We start from the raw sequence: 18,310 nt of genomic DNA, 5'->3' as shown, positions 1-18,310 counted from the left end.
CAAGTAACCTGAAGCAGAAGCATAATTATGACAGGTCTGATGGGGCAGTGCAGCTGGAACAGAACGAATAAGCTAGAGGGGATGAGGTGACAGACACCTTAAGGCCTGACAGGTGCCGACTTGTGTTTTATGAGGGGCTCTCTGGCTGCTGGGTCACTGCTGGATGGTTCTCACCTGAACACCCATCTCTCTGGGTTTCTGTCTCCATCATCAAAAGCTCTTCTCTCTCCAAATGGAATATAAGCTCTGGTTTGAAGAGCTGCTTCCCTGTAAAAAGGCAAGGAGAGCACATGTCTTAAATTTTGACTGAGTCCAACTTATTTTATTTTTCTTTTCTGAATCATGTTTTTGGTACTGTATCTAAGAACTGTTTGCCTAACTCAAGGTCATGAAGATCTTCTCCTGTGTCTCTTTCTAGAAGTTTCATACTTCTACATTTTACATAACGTCTCCAATCCATTCTGAGTTAATTTTTTAATAGGTGTGAGGCATGTAAATATATGCATACAGAAGTCTAAATGTTTCCACACCACCTGTTGAAAAGACCATACTTTCTCCATCAAATTGCCTTGGCACCTGCAGTACACCTAAAATAATTTCAGAATTGCTTATTCCGTATCACTACAATAAACAAATCCACTAAAAAGTGTTCAGGATTGCAGTTCTTTGTCCCATCCCCCTCCCACTGTACCTAAAACTAAGGGTATGCAGTTATATACTGTGTTGGTATATAGTTATATGCTGTGTTCCTTAGCTGCTTCTGTGAATTCTTTTTCTTTTCTCTTTGATGTGGTTAAAGTATTTGAGTATAGTTGAGTTCATTTGTTTTTTTCATTTTTATTTTAGTTTCAGATTATCATCTCTTGTATTCTTTTTCTCTTTAATTTTTTTTTTTTTTTTTTTTGGTGGGGAGGTAATTAGGTTTATTTATTTATTTTAATGGAAGTACTGAGGATTGAACCCAGGATCTCATGCATGCTAGGCAAGCATTCTACCACTGAGCTATACCCTCCTCCTATCCCTTGCATTCTCATTTAAGTTTTAGAATGTGTTGAAATGACATATTTTCAAAAGTCCAAACTAGACAAAAAAGTATACTCAGATAAGTATGACTCTCTCGAACATTCCTTCCATACTATCACCTCCCACTCACTTACAAGAAACTAACGTCATGATTTCCTGATTAATCCTTCTTGTGATTCTTCTATAAAGATCAGCAGATATACATATATTTACTTATTTTCCTTTCTTCCTTATTCAAATTGTAGTGTACTATTAATGCTCTTTTGTACTTTGTCATCTTTAGGGAAGATTCCTACAAGTGAATAGCTGGGAAAGGGTAAATCTATAGTTTTGTCAAATATCATCAAATTTCTCTCCTTAGGGGTGGTATCATGTTGCATTCCTACTTTCTTTCTTTTTCTGCTTTTTTTGGGGGGGGCATTAGGTTTGTTTGTTTGTTTGTTTATTTATTAATGGAGGTATACTGGGGATTGAACCCAGGACCTCGAACATGCTAGGCACACACTCTACCACTGAGCTATAATCTCCCCTCTGCATTCCTACTTTCAAGGCATGAAAATGTTTTATTCTAAAGTTACTGCCCCAAAAAATACAGTGTCAAGTTTTTGAATTTTTGCTTATCTCATGGGTGAGAAATGGTGTTTCAGTATAATTTGAATTAATCTCTCTTATTTTGAATGAAACTGAATAACTATTCATATGTATACATATTTATATAATGTGCATGTGTGTATATGAATTTGTGTCCACACACAGACACACCTCCTAGCTCTAAGCCCTGAGGCCAGGAAACAAAGACACCATGGTGGCAATGATAATCTCTGGCATCCAGACCTTGGTGTTAAATACCATTCCCCAATAAATGAAATGGAGGATTCCAGAGCTGGGGCAAAATAAAAGATGAGCCAAAGATAGCATGCTAAGCCACAAAATAAGGAAGTGCTCAAAAAAAAGGGTGGGGGCATATTATAAGGGCACAGGAGTCAGCTTAAAGGGTCCAAATTTGGGACAATTTTAGCAAGAAAACTACTACAGTAATAAATTATAAACCATTTTTAAAAAATAATTCACAACTCCCTACAAATAATAAATTTATAAATGGTTAAGAGAGAGGGGCTCTTGCTTACTCCAGAACGCCAAGCGCTGAATGCTAAATGTGAAGGAAGTACTGAGTCAGAAAATTATCATTTGATGCTGTTTATAGGGAAATATTTGTGTTGTCTTAGAAAGTGTTGCCCTATGATTGCAGAGGAAGCAAAGCAGTGATTTTATAGTGGAGAAATTGGACATCTTGACTAGGTGATGAAAACTAGACATTTTCAATAAGGGACAGTTGGTGTGTCTCTAGATGTGATACCCTCAAAAGGACACCCCAATACTAACTGTAGAGTTCCATCCAGAATGGACCATCTGAATTGAATTATGAGGAAATACTAGGAATGTTCTATTGAAAATAAGGGGAGGGAGTGGTGGTATTCTTTTAAAATGTCACTGTTACAAAAGACACAGAAATGCTGTGAAAATGTTCCAAAGTTAAAGGAGGCTAAGAAAGACACTGACAGCTAGACTAGACTCTAGGCTAAATCTTGCTCTGGGGAGAGACAAATATGCTTTAAAAATAACTGGCTCTACTGATAAAATCAGAGCACAAATGATAGATGGATAAAAGGATTGTATCTGCACTGGGGATATGTAAGAGAATAATCCTACTTCCAGGAAATACACTGTTCAGTGAAGAATTAACTTGGCCCAAAGAGAGGTCTGGCTTTTGCCCTCAGCTCTTGGGAGGTGATCTCTATGTACTCGCAATGTACTACCTGATAAGAGAGTCTTTTTTTACCTGGAGGCCTTGGGCCACACCAGAGAGTTTAGCAATGTGATTTACGGTGGGGCCTTTGAGCTATGTTTATCAGCTTGATCTCCAGATGGGCTGGAAACTAAAGTCAGCCACACAGGTGTCCGAGCAAGTCTACATGATCCAGCCGCAATTAAAGCTCTGGCGGCAAGGTTTGTGTGAGCCTCCCTGGTTGGTAATGCGCCACGTGTACTGTCAGCCATCACTGATGGGAAGAGTGAGTGCTGCCCACGACTCCACTGGGAGGGAGCAATCGGAAGTTCGTGCTGGAAACACCCCTGGACTCTGCCCCAGTTGTCTCCTCCCTTGGCTGATTTTATTCTGTATCCTTAACATGTAATAAAGCGTAACCATGAGTATAACAGCTTTCAGTGAGCTCTGAGGGTCCTCCTAGCAAATTACTGAGGCTCAGGGTTATCTGGGAGACCCTTGAACTTGCAACTGGTGTCAGAGTGAGGACAGTCCTGGGGACTCCCGGACTCTGCATATACACTGAAGCATTTAGAGATAAAGGTCCATAGTGTATGGAAATTACTCTCAAATGGTTCAGAAAATTATGAATACACATATGTTTTCATATATATATATATAAACATTTATAGAGAAAGAACATGTACATAAATGATAAAATAAATGGGGTAAAATTGACACTACATTGTAAGCTGACTATATCTCAGTGTAAATAAATAATAAATAAATAAATAAATAAATAAATAAATAAATAAATAAATAAGGTAAAATGTTACTATAGGTAAATGTAGGTAAAAGCTATATGGGTGTTCTTGTTCTATACTTTTGCAAATTTTCTGTAAGTTGGATGTTATTTACAAATACACTGTTAAAGCAAAAAACAAAATACCTCCTAAAAATCAAGTTAATAAACAGCTACAGTTACTCGCATCCTGAAACACAAAAAAGCTGGAGCAACTCACTAAACTGATTTCATGACAAACCAGTGGAGTAGGATCACAGCTGCCCGTTTAGTTCATAGGACAGATTTTTTTTCCTGGACAGAAACATCAGAAACATCTTGTCTCTGTTGCACAGAGATTATCGGGATTCGTAGGTACCCAAGGTCAGAAAATGATTTCAGGAACCCCAGAGCTTCAAACAACTAAGCGCATGAAGACACCCCGGGAGGCTGACACTGAGTCACAGAGGGCACCCGTCCTCACCCACTGACAGCAGGTTCCGGAAGTTCTCCAGCATCACGTCTCGGTACAGCTCCCTCTGGGCAGGGTCCAGCAGCCCCAGCTCCTCCTCAGTAAAAACCACGGCCACGTCCTTGAACAACACTGGCTCCTACAACACCAAACACACACAGACTGTGTTTATGGAAGAGGGGCAGTACTGAGAAAGTGTCCAGGATGGGAAGCTGTTCAGGATTCTGAGGGATCGAGTCAAATTTAAGTAGCTGCCTTCTGATTGCCTTTCACACTGCCAACTCCATCCACCAAAAGGGCTGCAGGAAAAGACATCCTTGTACTTTAAATTGCTGCCTTTTGTTAGCATTCCTATAGGTAAGTCCCAGGCCTCTGCAGCATCCTGGGCTACTAGAAAAGCTTTAGTTCCAACAGCATGTGATGGAGTCTGCCTTCCCTCTTGTACACGCTTCCACTACTTACTCAATTTGCCTGACTTACAGGGCACCAGTCACCCTTCCTGTCCGAGTATGTAGCTCATCCTCCGCGCCCCACGTAGACTGTGCAGCATTTATGGCGTCATGCTGCGGGCACAGCTCTGGAGCCTGACTGCCTGTGTTCACGGCAGAATGCTCTGCTTTGTGACGCTGGACCCGTTCCTCACCCTCTCTTCATTTGCATGTGGATATCTGTACCTTAGGGTACTGGTGATAAAATGAGTGACTATAGGTAAATCACTTAGGAAGAGTGTCTGGTACACAGCAAGTACCCAATAAATGTCAACTATTCTTATGATTATTACTATCATCATCGTCATCTCTGGAATCCCATTTCATGGCTGTGTGGTAATTCAAGGAATTGATGATTGGGAATATAATGAACTGATCCAAATAATGCATGCTTACTCAGTTTTAGATTATCCATTATAAACAATGTTGCAAAAGAAAAATCTTTCCACGTAGACCTTAGTCCCCAGAACTCTGTTGATTATCTCCTTAAAATCAATTTAAAAAAGTAGAAATGGTAATGCTGAAGAATGACAAACTTTAAAGTTAATGAAACCATAATGGCGTGTGTTTCCTCTAAAAAGGTTTTTCTAACTTATTCTTCTTCCAAGAAAGTACAGATCCCTAAACCTCTTTACCCTGGCCAAAAATGGACATGAAGACTTGACAAAAAAACTGATAATCTCAGGGGTCAGTTTGGGATGTAAAAACCAATTATTTCAAAATATTTTCACAAAGTTGATTAGTAATGAAAATCATTCTCTTTTTGTATGTTTGGCGGTCATCTCTATTTCTTGTTTTGTAATAATTTTCATCTTGGGGACATTAAGGCCTTGTTGTAAATATTTTTCATTCTACCATGCTATTTGTCTTTTAACTTTTTGCTATAGGGAAATTTAAAATTTCTATATAAAGACCTGTTCAAAACTACATTTGTTCTTGCTGGGGCTCCAAACTTCTCAATCGTAGGTTGTGGTCTCTGAATAAGAATTTTGGTTTTATTTTGTTTGCTTGTGTGTGTGTGTTTTGTTTTGATTTTTTGCCTCCCTTTTCACCCAGATGGTATGCCTGATACTTTTGATTTAGAAGATCAAGTCTTGACACTTGCTTACTGTAGAAATTGAACAGGACTTCAAATTACACAAACCTCTTATCTCCATGTTGACAATGAAGATGATTCCAAGTCCCTCTCAGAGCAGTGACTAGAGTGACAGATGGGAAGGACCTGTGTGCCTTATAGTATGACTACAAATTTTAAATTAAGTACCTCTAATGCTCTGTAAAATAAATTAACTCATGAACAGTATAACACACAAAGACACACAAATATACACAGACACACAAAGAAAGCTTTCATGTCCTGGAAAGAAAGAATGTAGCTCCTTTTGTATGAAAACAGCTAACACTATTTTTTCTGAGTCCAGCTTCAGTATGATCCTGTTAAACAAAATTATCTTTTAGATACTCTTTTTACAAAGTATGTGAGGTACCACTTAGGAAAAAAAACATTTTTTTAAGTTTTGAGTCCATAGAACGTAAGGACAAATAATATGAGAATTCCCTCAAAATTGCTTTTCAAGTAAAGATCATATGAAGAGAAACTGATACTGTTGTGTAAAACTGCGAAAATCTTCATGAATTTAAAAGCTTGTGAATGAAGAATAGTTAAAAAATGGGGGAGGGTGTACAACAGTTCACTGAATATTAGATGAGAAAAATTAAGTGCTATAAATTTAAGTAAAAAAAAAATTCAAAATTGTATCTATTATTGCAAGCATAGTTATGAATGCACATGAGAAAAAAGCATAGAAAAAACGCAATTTGTAAGCAGGGTAATGATGTGTAGGTTTTCCCATTTAAAAAATTTCTATTCTCTTTTACACTATTATTTGTGAAATAAAATGATAATAAAAACCAAAAGGAGCAATATGAGGATGGCAGAATGGGAGGTACAAACTATTGGGTGTAAGACAGGCTCAAGGATGTATCACACAACACAGGGAACATAGCCAATATTTTGTAATAACTGTAAATGGAAAGTAACCTTTAAAAACTGTATAAAAATAAAAAATTTAGAAAATAAAGTTAAAAAATAAAATGCATACATAAAATAGAAAAATAGAAAGAACTGAAAGGAAATTTTTAAAGAACAAAACAAAAGTGTGGCACATAAATGGAATTAAATGTCTGCTGCCATTCTTTATTCTTGGCAAGGAAGAGAAAAAAAGGGTCTACTTACTGAGCAATAACCTGTTAAGTGACAGAAATAAAAATCCAACTCACTTGAAACTTGATCATTTTCTCCTCTTTTTCCTGGGAAAAGGCAGAGACCTGAAAAGGTACAAAAGGTAACAAGAAAGAAGCCATGAGGGAAAGGGAAATGCATGTCTGTGCAAATCAAAAAAAAAGGCATCCCCTTCTCCCAGACACAGCCACATACACCTTCATGGGCAGAGTGTGGGCTGGGGTCCAGCTGCCACTAGACTATCCTGGCAAGATGCCCATGTGCATGGGACAGCCTGCACCACTATTTCCAGCAGTCCTCACACACTTTGAGGCTCCCCAGATATTCATTCTGATTCTGGGGAAGGTGAGAAATGAGAGACAGTTATGTGGGAGAGGAGAGGTACTGGTTAAAGGTGGACTCTGGGGACAATTCATTTCCAAAATATGGCATTGCTATATATTTGCTGTACATTTGCTCTGTATTGGCACTGCTGTATATTTGCTATATATATTTCTAACCACAGTTAAATGAATTATCTTTATATGGTTCATTTCTGCAATCTGCAACATTAGAATTGTAATAGTACCAACATTATGAGTTTGCTTAGGATTATACAGTGAGTAGTGGAAAACTGTTGCAACCACATCAATGCTTTCTATTATCTTGTAGCTGCAGAGAAGCAGATGCTATTCTCCATCATTAAACTATCCTTGCAAATGGGTTGTAAGAAATCTGGGTGGCAGAGATTATGGCTTTTTACTTAATAACTTGTTGCCCTGATAATGATATTTGTTGAGACATTGAGACCACCCTTATGAAAGTTTAACAGCTGGCAAACATTCTTCTGAAGCTGGAGGAAGCTCAAATGGTCCATTCCTCTTCCCATGTGGATATAATAAAGATTACAGAAGCCCGTGATGCTACTTTATCTGTGTAAAGCACTCAGTGCTTGACCCCTGGGGGGATTTGGAGACCAGGAGTTTAATTTCATGGACTCTTTCTCAACGTTATTTACTGTTCTCAACACTTATTTATTGTTACTTCCCTTATTTATTATTCCCAAGCAACTTCAAGGTCATCTGTGGAAGAAAAAGAACTCAAAAAAGAAGGGGGGGGTGCTAATCACGGGCTACGAATAAGACAGAGCCTTTTAGCACCATGCTAGCAAGGTTTTCTGTGGCTCTGGTAGAGTACCCAGCCCTTCCCAAGTCCCTGCCCACCGAGGCCACTGCTGGAGAAGCCACAGAATGTATGCACAACTCCCAGGAACAAGGAATAACTTGGCTGCATGACTAGAAGTGGAAGAGCTGAGTTTTCTTTCACTGATTTAACACTGATGGATCACCTTCTAAAAGGGACAGATTTAGTTCCCAGATCTCTATTTGCAAGGAGCCTAGTGTAGGGGACCAATTAAGAAATCAGCAACTATACTCTACAACAATAAGATGCCAGAGCAGAGTTTAGACAAGGTCCTCTGGGAGAGAATGGAAAGGACCCCAAACTCAGGGTGGATAAGGGGGAGGGCCGGAAGGGCTCAACAGAAAAAATGAGGCCTGATATCAGCCCTGGAGGATGACAGAGCTGTATTAGCCACTTCCAGCTAATCCGAGTACTGACACGGAATGAGGGTCAGAGGGCAACTGGGACAAATGAGGAGGCAGAAAAGGTTGTGAGAAGTCAAGAGCCTGATCATGTGCTTTAGAAAAATTGCCTCATTTAATCCTCACAACGACCAGAGAGGTTGGGACAATTTTTGCAGTTGAGAATATCAAAACACTGAGACTTTAAGATTTTGCTTGTGATTATCTATTTAGTCAGCAGAGCAGCCAGAGTTATTAGCCCAGAGTCTGTGTTCTTAATTACTAGGTCAGTGGATCTCAATCTGCCAACTTACTCACTGGTATCACTGGGGGGTAAAAAAAAAAAAAAAAAAAAAAAGCCAACAAAACCAATGCTCAGCCAAGCCAGTCTAGAATCTATAAATCAGCATCTGTAGGAAGAGTTTCCATGGATGACTACAGTTTGCAGAGAGGGATGCAAACCACAGACTGTGAGATGAGTAAGAGGCAGTCTGGAAGCTAAGCCCATGCAATTAACACTAGGTCATTCAGCCTCTCAGTGAGTACAGGACATCACTGGAGAATATACAAGCCAGGAGCAGAGCAGGGCCTGGGACCCAGGCCTTCTGATTCCCTGGTCCCCAAAAGTTCCTGAAGCCGTCTCCACTCTGAGTTGTGGATGTCTTTGCAGGAAGACTTAGCATGAAGACAGGCTTCCAGTTTAAACCCGCCTGAACAGCTTTCTCAAGCAATAGGCGGGTCACTATTCATCCTCAGGACCTTGAAAATTCAGAATATAAGGCAATTCATATTAAGTAGGCATTTAAACAAACAGTGGTCATCCTACAGAATGTTCTTGTTTCTTTATATGTTTGCTAGAGTCAAAGTCTGATTATGTTCCTTTCTTGGTTATAAAACATGTGCATGGTAGCCAATACCCTTAGATAAAGTCTGGATTCCATGCAAGACACACAGAGAGGAATCTTCCACATCCATTTGCTCATTTTTTTCTCCAAACCCTCTCTTCCCCTGTAATCTCCAGCCTGTAAACTGCTTGATCTCAGGAAACCCCCCAGGCCTTTGCATGTGCTATTCCTCTGACCTTCTTCCCTTTTTACCTAGATCAGAGGTTGGTAAACTTTTTTTTTTTTTAATGTATGTAACGGGACAGATAGTGTATCTTTTAGGCTTTGTGGCCATATTCTGTTTCTCTCCAATACTGTTCTTATTCTTTTACAGCCTTTTAAACGTAAAAGCCATTCTCAGCAGGGGAGTAAGAGATTTACAAAAACCATGGCCATGGGGAGTAGTTTGCCCACCTGCATCCTCCAGTCTCTTAGATTTTAACACTCAGCTGCTCCAGGATACCTTTTAACAGGTTTGGCTGCAGCCTTATCAGTTACTAAAACCCACTTTGCCAGTCCATTTTTGCCAGAAAGCAATGTTTTGGCCAAGAGCCCAGGCTATAGAATCGGACCACCAAGCTTCAATCTTGATTCTGCCACTTACTGGCAGAGTAAACTTTTGCAAGTTAATTAACCTCTTGATGCCTCTATTTCTTCATCTGTAAAATGGAAATACAAAGAGTTATTATGAAGAATAGATAAGTTAATGCATCAAAGCATTCGAAAGCCAGTGTGATTCGTAAGAAACACCCAATAAATATTAGCTATTACTAGGATCATCCTCATTGTCACCATGAAATATACAGAAGCCACATATTAGCCCTGGTTTCTTTCTAAGTATACTTATTTTGGGTAGTAATTATCAATAGGTGTTTATCACCTTTTGAATATTCTGAAAAAGCTGGTCGCTTCAGCATCCCACCAAAACTGACTGAGATAAAGGACAGGGAATATCTGTAGTATTTAGTCTCCTACATCCATTTTCAGAAAATTTGAATATAATCTCACATTGCGGAAGGTTCCTACTTCCCGATGCGTGTTGGAAAGCTACACCAGCAGCACACAGATCCTTCCTGCTAATCCCTATACTTGCAATAAGCACAATGAGAACTTGACCTAGTCCCTACTACCAGAAACCTGCAACTGAGTAGGAGACAGACCAGAAAGAGGGAGCAGAAATTCCAGTGAACTCAAAGACAGGTCAACAGAAATTGCTAAAATTGAAGCTCATGAAAATCATGTGCATTTCATTGGCTTTTGATGGCATGTTCTAGAAATGTTGATGAGGTCGAGTTGGTTAACAGTATTGTTCAGGTAAGAATGATCAGTTTTGTATTCTCACTGAGTTTCGGTCTGCTTGCTCCACGGACTGGAAGAGAGTTGCAATCTCCATATGTAACTGCGGATTTCTCTATTCTTTCAGTCGTCAGGTCTTCTTCACGTAGTTTGAAGTTCTGTTGTTTTCAGGATGCATATTTAGGACTGTCGTGTATACTTGGTGAGTTGACCCTTGGTGTAGTGTCCCTATTTACCCATGGTGATAGTCCTTGTTCTGAAGTCTACTTTACCTGATACTCACATAGTCACTCCAGCTTTCTTCTGATTGGTGGTTGCCTGGTACCTTTTTTTTAAAAAAAATCTTTTTAACTTTCCACCTATCTATATCCCTGATGTAAGCATATCCAAAGTGGGGTTCCTTTAGACAGCATATACTCGGTTTTTGTTCTTTATCTGATCATATAATCTTTTAATTAATCTATGCAGGTCACTAGCATTTCATGTAATTTTTATCTTCATACACAGAGGTGGGAAAACCACCCAGCTGTCACGTAATTTTTAATATGGCTGGATTTAAGTCTACCATTTTATTATTTTTTTCCCTCTTTTTCCTTCCTAATTTTCTTCTTCTATTACTTTTTCCTGCCTTCTTTTAGGTTTTTTTTTAAGTATTCAATTCATTTTAATTTATCTATTAGTTTTTGGCTATTATCACCCGAGTTGGTTTTTTTTTCCTCTAGGGTTGCAATATACATATCTAATCTTTCACAGTGTACTTACTGTTATTACGTTACCAATTCCCCCTTTATGTATTACTTATTGTATGTATTACTCTATATACAATACTCTAGCCAGGAAGTTATAATTTTTACTTTAAACAATTGCATTTTTAAAAGGAGAAAAACATTATTTTGCACGTACCAAAAACCTTATTATTTCTGTTGTTCCTTCTTCATTTCTGAAGTTCCTAGTTTCCATTTGGCACCAAGCCTAAAGAATTTCCTTTGGCACTCCAGTTTTGCATAGGTAGGACATTTTTACCCCTTCATTCCTGAAGGAAATTTTCAGTGGATACATACTTTGAGTTGACAATTCCTTTAAGAACACCAAAGATGTTGTTCCAGTGTTTCCTGATCTTCATAGTTTCCAATGAGAAATCTGCAGACATATGAATCACTGTTCTACCATATATAATGTGTCATTTCCAGGAGTGGAAAGGTTGTAACATCTGCAAGTCAATCTCTTCATCTACTTAGAAGTAGCAGCCCAAAGTGCTCAGTGGCTGAAATGAAACCAAATGACTAGACTAAAAGAGACCACTGTGTACTCTAGGTATGCTCAAGAATCTTTACCTTTAATTTTCAGAAGCTTGATTATGACGTATCCAGAAATAATTTTGTTTGAATTGGCTATATTTGGTATTCACTGAGCTTCCTGAATCTGTAAATGTACATCTCTCACCAAATTTGGGGAGTTTTTAGCATGACTTCCACATAAATATTCCTCTCCTCTCCTCCTGAGACTCCAATAACATGCATATTAGACTTTTAATATTATCTCACAAATCCTTAAGGCTCCACCCACTTTTTTCAATGTTTTTTTTCTCTCTGTTGTTCAGATTGCACTATTTATAATCATTTATCTTCAAGTTCATTGATTCTTTCATTCGTCATCTCCAGTCTGCTATTGAGCCCACCAAATTAACTTTTTATCTCAGGCATTGCATTTTTCATTAAACAAACATTAATTTATAAGAATTTTAAGTATTTTTCTCAACTATAATAGAATTAAACGAGAAATGACTACCAAAAGCTACATGGACAATCTCCAAACTTTTAGAAATTAAACAGCATACTTCTAGGAACCAGTGGACCAAGTCACTCTAGAGCATATGTTGAATGGACTCAAAATGAAGAGGCAACATATCAAAATGTATGAGATGCAGCCCAAACAGATATTTTAGAAAAAATACATCCAATGACTTATATGTTAAAAAAGAAGAAGGGTCTTAAGTCCATCATCTAAGCTAAGAACTAGGAAAGAAAGGGCAAATAAAGTAAACCTAAAACAAACAGAAAAAAAGGAAATAATAAACATGACAGAAATCAATAAATCCAAAATAGACATGAAACATAAAACAATGTAATTGAAAATACAAAAACAACAGACAAAATCAGGATTGGCAAAATATGGCCACTATACACGTCCGCTGGTTATTTCTGTATAGGCTGTGAACTAATAATGATTTTTACCATTCTTTGAGATGAAGTAACACTGATTTTTTTTAATGGTTGGGGAAAAAAAAAGTCTTAAGAATATTATTTTATGACACAAGAAAATTACATGAAATTCAAATGTCAGTGTTCATAAAGTTTTACTGGAACACTGCCATGCTCATTTGTTTATGTACTGCCTCTAGTTGCTTTCACACTACAGCAGCAGAGTTGTGTAGTTGCAACAGAGACAGTGTGTGCCCCTCTCATTTCTCTGTACTGTGGCTAAGCAGAATACAAATCACAGTGACCCAGCTGCAGCTCAAGGGTGCTTCAAGTACCACATATATTGACAAGTATCACATGTATTGATATACCACAACATTTTGATTTTTTTTATTACTAGCACATACTCATCATGTCAAAATGAGAAGAGAAAAACAGACTTCAAATGTTGCACTTTCAAGGCACATTGGAAGCAAAATATTTTGTTACTGAATTAGATGGCAAAGCCTTTTGCTTGTTATTCAATAACAACACAGCTCTGCTAAAAGAATACAGTATGTGTCAACATTATCAGACTAAACATTCATCACAAATATGCTCAATTCACAGGAAAGCACTGGGCAGAAAAATTAGAAAATTTATAATGAAATGTCTCATTAGAACAGAAATTCTTCAAAAAAATAAAAAAAAATGAAGCTGCAACCAATGTAAGTATTGGGTATTCAAATATTCAGCTTCTATTTCTGACCCCAGCAAATAAAGCAATTTACTAGTTAATTAAATCATGCTTGATTGTAGCAGCCAAAGAAATATGTCCAGAGACAATAAACTCTTTTAAGATTATTAGACTTTGGGCAACAATGGTTGCTCAAAGAGTTGAATACAATGGGAACAACATTATAGTCAATTAAAATACAAGGGAAATAATTCTGATAAATTGGGGGGGGCTCTTGATAATTCAACATATGTCACAAGTGTTGCTCAGTAACTGTTTATTTAAGGATTCAATGCCAATTTGAAGTGACTAATTAAAAAGCCTCTAGGAATAGTCTGAGCTGGAACAACGACAAGTGAAAATATTTTCAAAGAAGTTGAAAAGATACTAATTCAGTACAACCTGAAGTGTAATCTTCTGGAATGTGTTAAAACTGATTACAAATTTATAAAGCTTGTAACAATGTAAGTGTTTAAAGCCTATGGTTATTCACTGTATTACTCATCAGCAGATACTCTGCAGAAAATATTTTAATATATCACGTACTAGTGAAGTAGCAGCATCATCAGTGAACTTCACCTTCTCTCATGGACTTCATCATCATCAGTTTCATGAATCTGTGTCAGAAACAGAAGCTGAATATCCTGACTTGCCTTACCACGCAGCAGTTCAGTGGCTGAGTGGCAGTAAAGTTTTATTGTGATGTTTTAAATCTCAGGGTCTCTGAATGAGAAAGCTGCCTCCACCACTATTATCAGATACTGAATGGCTTTGGAAATTAGCTTTAGCTCCCAGCTTCACGACCTTTCTTAATGAATTCAACCTACAAGTAGAAGGCAAAAAGAGCACTTATACTGTAGTAAAGTCATTTCAATAACAGCTGATTTTGTTTGAATCACAAGTAATGCTAAACTACTTTATAAATTTCCACTGAGGTCAAAAGTTAAAACAAGGAAGATTTCTGGTCCCATACGAATTTGTAGTGTGATGACACAACTGCCAAAACTCACAGCATTTTACACTAAAAATACTTCTGCATACAGGTTAAACAACAAATGTTGAAAAATTAAGTGAGGCTGTTTAACGAGCACTTGTCCAAACTTAAAGTGCATAATGATCACCTGGTTTCCATTAAAAGGAAGATCCTTGATCCCACCCCCTCAAAATTCTAAATAATTTGGTTTGGGACTAGATCCAAGGATCTGCCTTTATATACAGCTCCCAATTGCTGATGCGGCTTGAAAGTAGCCAGAGAAAAACAATGCATTACCTACAGGGGTACAATGACTTGAATGAATCCATATTTCTCATTAGAAACCATGGAGACAAGAAGAAAACAGCATTATACTTTTAAAGTAGTGAAAGAAAAGAATTGTCAAAGCAGAATTGTATACTAAGGACATAGTTTAGAAAAATATTCAGGAATGAACGTGAAATAATGATATTCTCAGATGAACTAAGAATTCATAGGGAGCAGACTTGCTCTAAAAGGACTAGTAAAGGAAAATTTTCAAAGGAAATGAGAGAAAGATATTTGCATTATCAGGAAGGAGGAGCAACAGAACAGTAAATGTTCAGGAAAATATGACATTTCTCTTGAGTTCTTTGCAATATATTTTGCTGTTGGAAGCAAAAATTAAAACACCAATAGGGTTTTCAAAGTGTAAACATGAAAAATATAACAACTAGAGCACAAAGGTAATGCATTCTTTTTCTCTGACTGCTTTCTAGTTTCTTTCTTTGTCTTTAGTTTTCAGTGGTTTGATTATGATGTGCCTGGGCTTGGATTGCTTTGAGTTTATCCTGTTTTGGATTTGTTCAACTTATTAGAAGAAACTTCTAATGTACACTTAAGATACTAGAAGACAGAAGCGAAATAAACCCAAGTCAAACAAAAGAAAGGAAATAATAATGGTAAAAGTAGAAATCAATGAAATTGAAGTTTTTAATTTTTTTTACAATAACAAAAACTCTAGCAAGAATGGCAAAGGACAAAAGAGAGATAACAAAAGTTACCAATATTAGGAATGAAAGAGTAGATATCACTACTTCCAGTAGGAAATATAAGAGAAAATCTTCCTGATTTGGAGTTAGGCAGAGTTCCTAGATATGAAAAGCAGAATTCATAAAAGAAAACACTGACAAATAAAACTTCATTGAAATTACAATCTTTTGCTCTGCAAAAGACACTGTTAAGAGAATGAAAAGACAAGCTATAAGCTGAGAAGAAATATCTACAAATCACGTATCTGATAAAGGACTAATATCCAGAATATATGAACAACTCTCAAAAATCAACAATAAGGAAAACACAACCCAATTACCCAATTTAAAACTGGGCCAAACATATAAACAAACAACTTAGCAAAGTCAATTAAGCTGAAGAAAAGATACATCTCTTGAACATCTTTTAAATTAAAGTCACAATGAGATACCAACACATGCCTACTATAATGGCTAAAATTTTTTAAAAAGGCAATACTACATGCTGACAAGGATATGGAGCAAGTGCAAGTCTCATGTACCATTAATGGGAATGCAAAAGGGTAGATCCCCTAGAGAACAGTTTGGCTGCTTCTTACAAAGTGAAACAGGTATTTTCCATATGACTCAGCAATCCCATTCCTAGTTACGAATTAACCAGAGAAATAAATACAAAATCTTATACACAAATGTTTACAGCAGCTTATTCATAACTGCTAAAAACTAGAAACGTGAAATATTCTTCAACAGGTGAATGGATAAACTATGGTATATCCATAATGTAATATTAACCAGTAATAAAAACAAATGAAGTACAGGGGGGAGGGTGGTTCAGTTGTTAGAGCACATGCTTAGCATATATGACGTCTTGAGTTCAATCCTCAGTACCTCCATTAAAAAATTAACAAACAAATAAATATACAAATCTAATTACCTCCCCAAACAAAAATAAAACAAATGAAGTACTGATACACACAACAACTTGGAAGAATGTCAAAGGCATTATGCTGAGTGAAAGAACCCAGTCTTAGAAGATAACAGACGGTACAAGTCCACTTACATGACATTTTCGAAAAGACAAACCTACAGGGTTATAGTGGTTGCAGTGAGGGATGATTATAAAAGGAAAATAGAAGGGGAATTTTGGGGGTGATGGAACTGTTCTGTACCTGACAACAGTGGTGATCATACAAATCCTTACCTGTGGTAAAATTAATAGAACTGTACCCACAAAAGGAAAAAATCAGTCAATTTTACTGAATGATAATTGGTTTAAAAAAAAACTGCTTCTCATTTATAAAATGAGGGTAGTGATAGGTTTGCTAATGAGAAATAGATTAATAACTGTAAATCACTGGAAACACTGCCTAGTTGTAAAACACAAGTAACAATAAATGTTAATTATTATCATTCCCATCAATGTGTTTCTTAGGAACTTTGTCTTAGATCATGAAAATAATTGTTCATAAGCATTTCAGTAATCTGAGAGATGGTGGAATACAATTAAATTGCAAATGGCTAAAAAAAAAAGTCAACAAAAACTCAGTTTTCAAAGCCTCTACAAAAATCCAAACATGCATTCTCAACCTGACATTAAACACATTAAGAACTAAAGCAGCAGATTGAAACTACCTAAATTTAAATCCCAGCTAAGCCTGTTACCAGCTGTGTGACCCAGGATAAACAACTTATGCTGTCTTTGACTCAGTTTCCTCATCTTCAACATGGGAATAACAGTATCCCCAGCTCCCACAGGGCTCTTGTGAGGACTAAATATGTTTCAGTCATACAAAACTCCTAGAATAATGTTTCCACTAAATGTTTAAATATTATCATTATTACTTATGCCCAAGTACTCCCCCATCCCTTCCTGCATTTATCCAATAAATAACAGGGCAACTTTGTAGCAGAAGCATTTGCCCAGGAGTGAAGGAGTATCTTCTCCCCTGAGAAGAGGTGACATAAGAGGAAGAAGGATGCTAAGTCCTACTCAGGTGAGGCTCTGCTGCCTGGAGCCAAAGGGTCATTCCCCTTCTCGCTGCAGCCTTTTTCAAGAAGTCAAGGCTGGGAAAGGAAAGGAGGCTGGGAGAAATCAGAACTTCATCAGCATTCCCGCATAAATTACTGTGGACGCCCCAGACAACAGCTAGGAGTCACCTCCTCCAAAACTTAAAATTTAAATAAAAAAAAAATCATTAGGTATTAGGGTACAGCCCCGCTTCCTTCAGGGAATCTGAGATGCGCCAGGCACACTGCGGCAGGAGGTCTGACCCCATCCCAAGTTTCCAGAAGCTTTCAGGGAATTGAGCGCTTCTTGGGAAATTAAAAAATACTAGTAACAAGAGGCGTATTTCTTAACCACAAGCAAGCCCCTGTTCTAAGTCTTTTCCTGTATCTTATCATTTAACTCACAAAATAGCCTTATTAGGCAGACACATTTAACGCCAACTTTAAAGAAGAGTAAACAGAGGCAGAGACATTTAGATACTCGCCGAATACTGCACTGTTAGGAAGCAGCAGCGCGGGCTGGTGGTCGGGTTAAGAGTCGGGAAAGTACAGAACCCAGGAGCCCCTCAACCCCAGCGACGTACGGCCCCGGCCCGGGCCCTAAACCCGGGATGCTCCAACCGCCCCACGCTCCAACAGGCTCATTCAAAGGGAGCATCAACCCGCCCTTTGCCGCAGGCGGATTCCTTCCCCAAGCTTGAGGGCTGGGTAGCTATGGGCCCACAACAAAGCGAAGAAAGGTCAGTGTGGACGTCGGGGGAAAAGGCCCGGCGAAGGGAGGGCTCACCTTTCAGAGAGGAACGAAGGCCGCGGCCTCGCGTACCTGGGCCGGAAGTGACTCTGGCTACAGAGACCTCCTGGACTACGCTTCCCAGAATACCAGTAGGGAGC

At 37.9% G+C, this 18,310-nt stretch overlaps 1 protein-coding gene across 1 annotated transcript in view; it reads right to left on the bottom strand.

The window, feature by feature from the left end:
• The window catches only part of ZNF112 (zinc finger protein 112), a 31,288-nt gene extending 12,978 nt beyond the window's left edge, over positions 1 to 18,310 (bottom strand). Inside the window, exons 1-4 of the mRNA XM_032485870.1 lie at positions 18,207 to 18,310; positions 6,810 to 6,857; positions 4,054 to 4,180; positions 175 to 267 (exon numbers count right to left, since the gene is read on the bottom strand). Of these exons, the coding sequence (XP_032341761.1) occupies positions 175 to 267; positions 4,054 to 4,180; positions 6,810 to 6,824 (235 nt within the window). The 5' untranslated portion in view covers positions 6,825 to 6,857; positions 18,207 to 18,310. The remainder of the gene's footprint in view (positions 1 to 174; positions 268 to 4,053; positions 4,181 to 6,809; positions 6,858 to 18,206) is intronic.

Source organism: Camelus ferus, chromosome 9 (assembly GCF_009834535.1).
Source record: "Camelus ferus isolate YT-003-E chromosome 9, BCGSAC_Cfer_1.0, whole genome shotgun sequence".
In the NCBI taxonomy this organism is placed as follows: Eukaryota; Metazoa; Chordata; class Mammalia; order Artiodactyla; family Camelidae; genus Camelus; species Camelus ferus.
The sequence above is the reverse complement of the archived record's forward strand: the minus strand, read 5'-3'. Positions and strand labels throughout refer to the sequence as shown.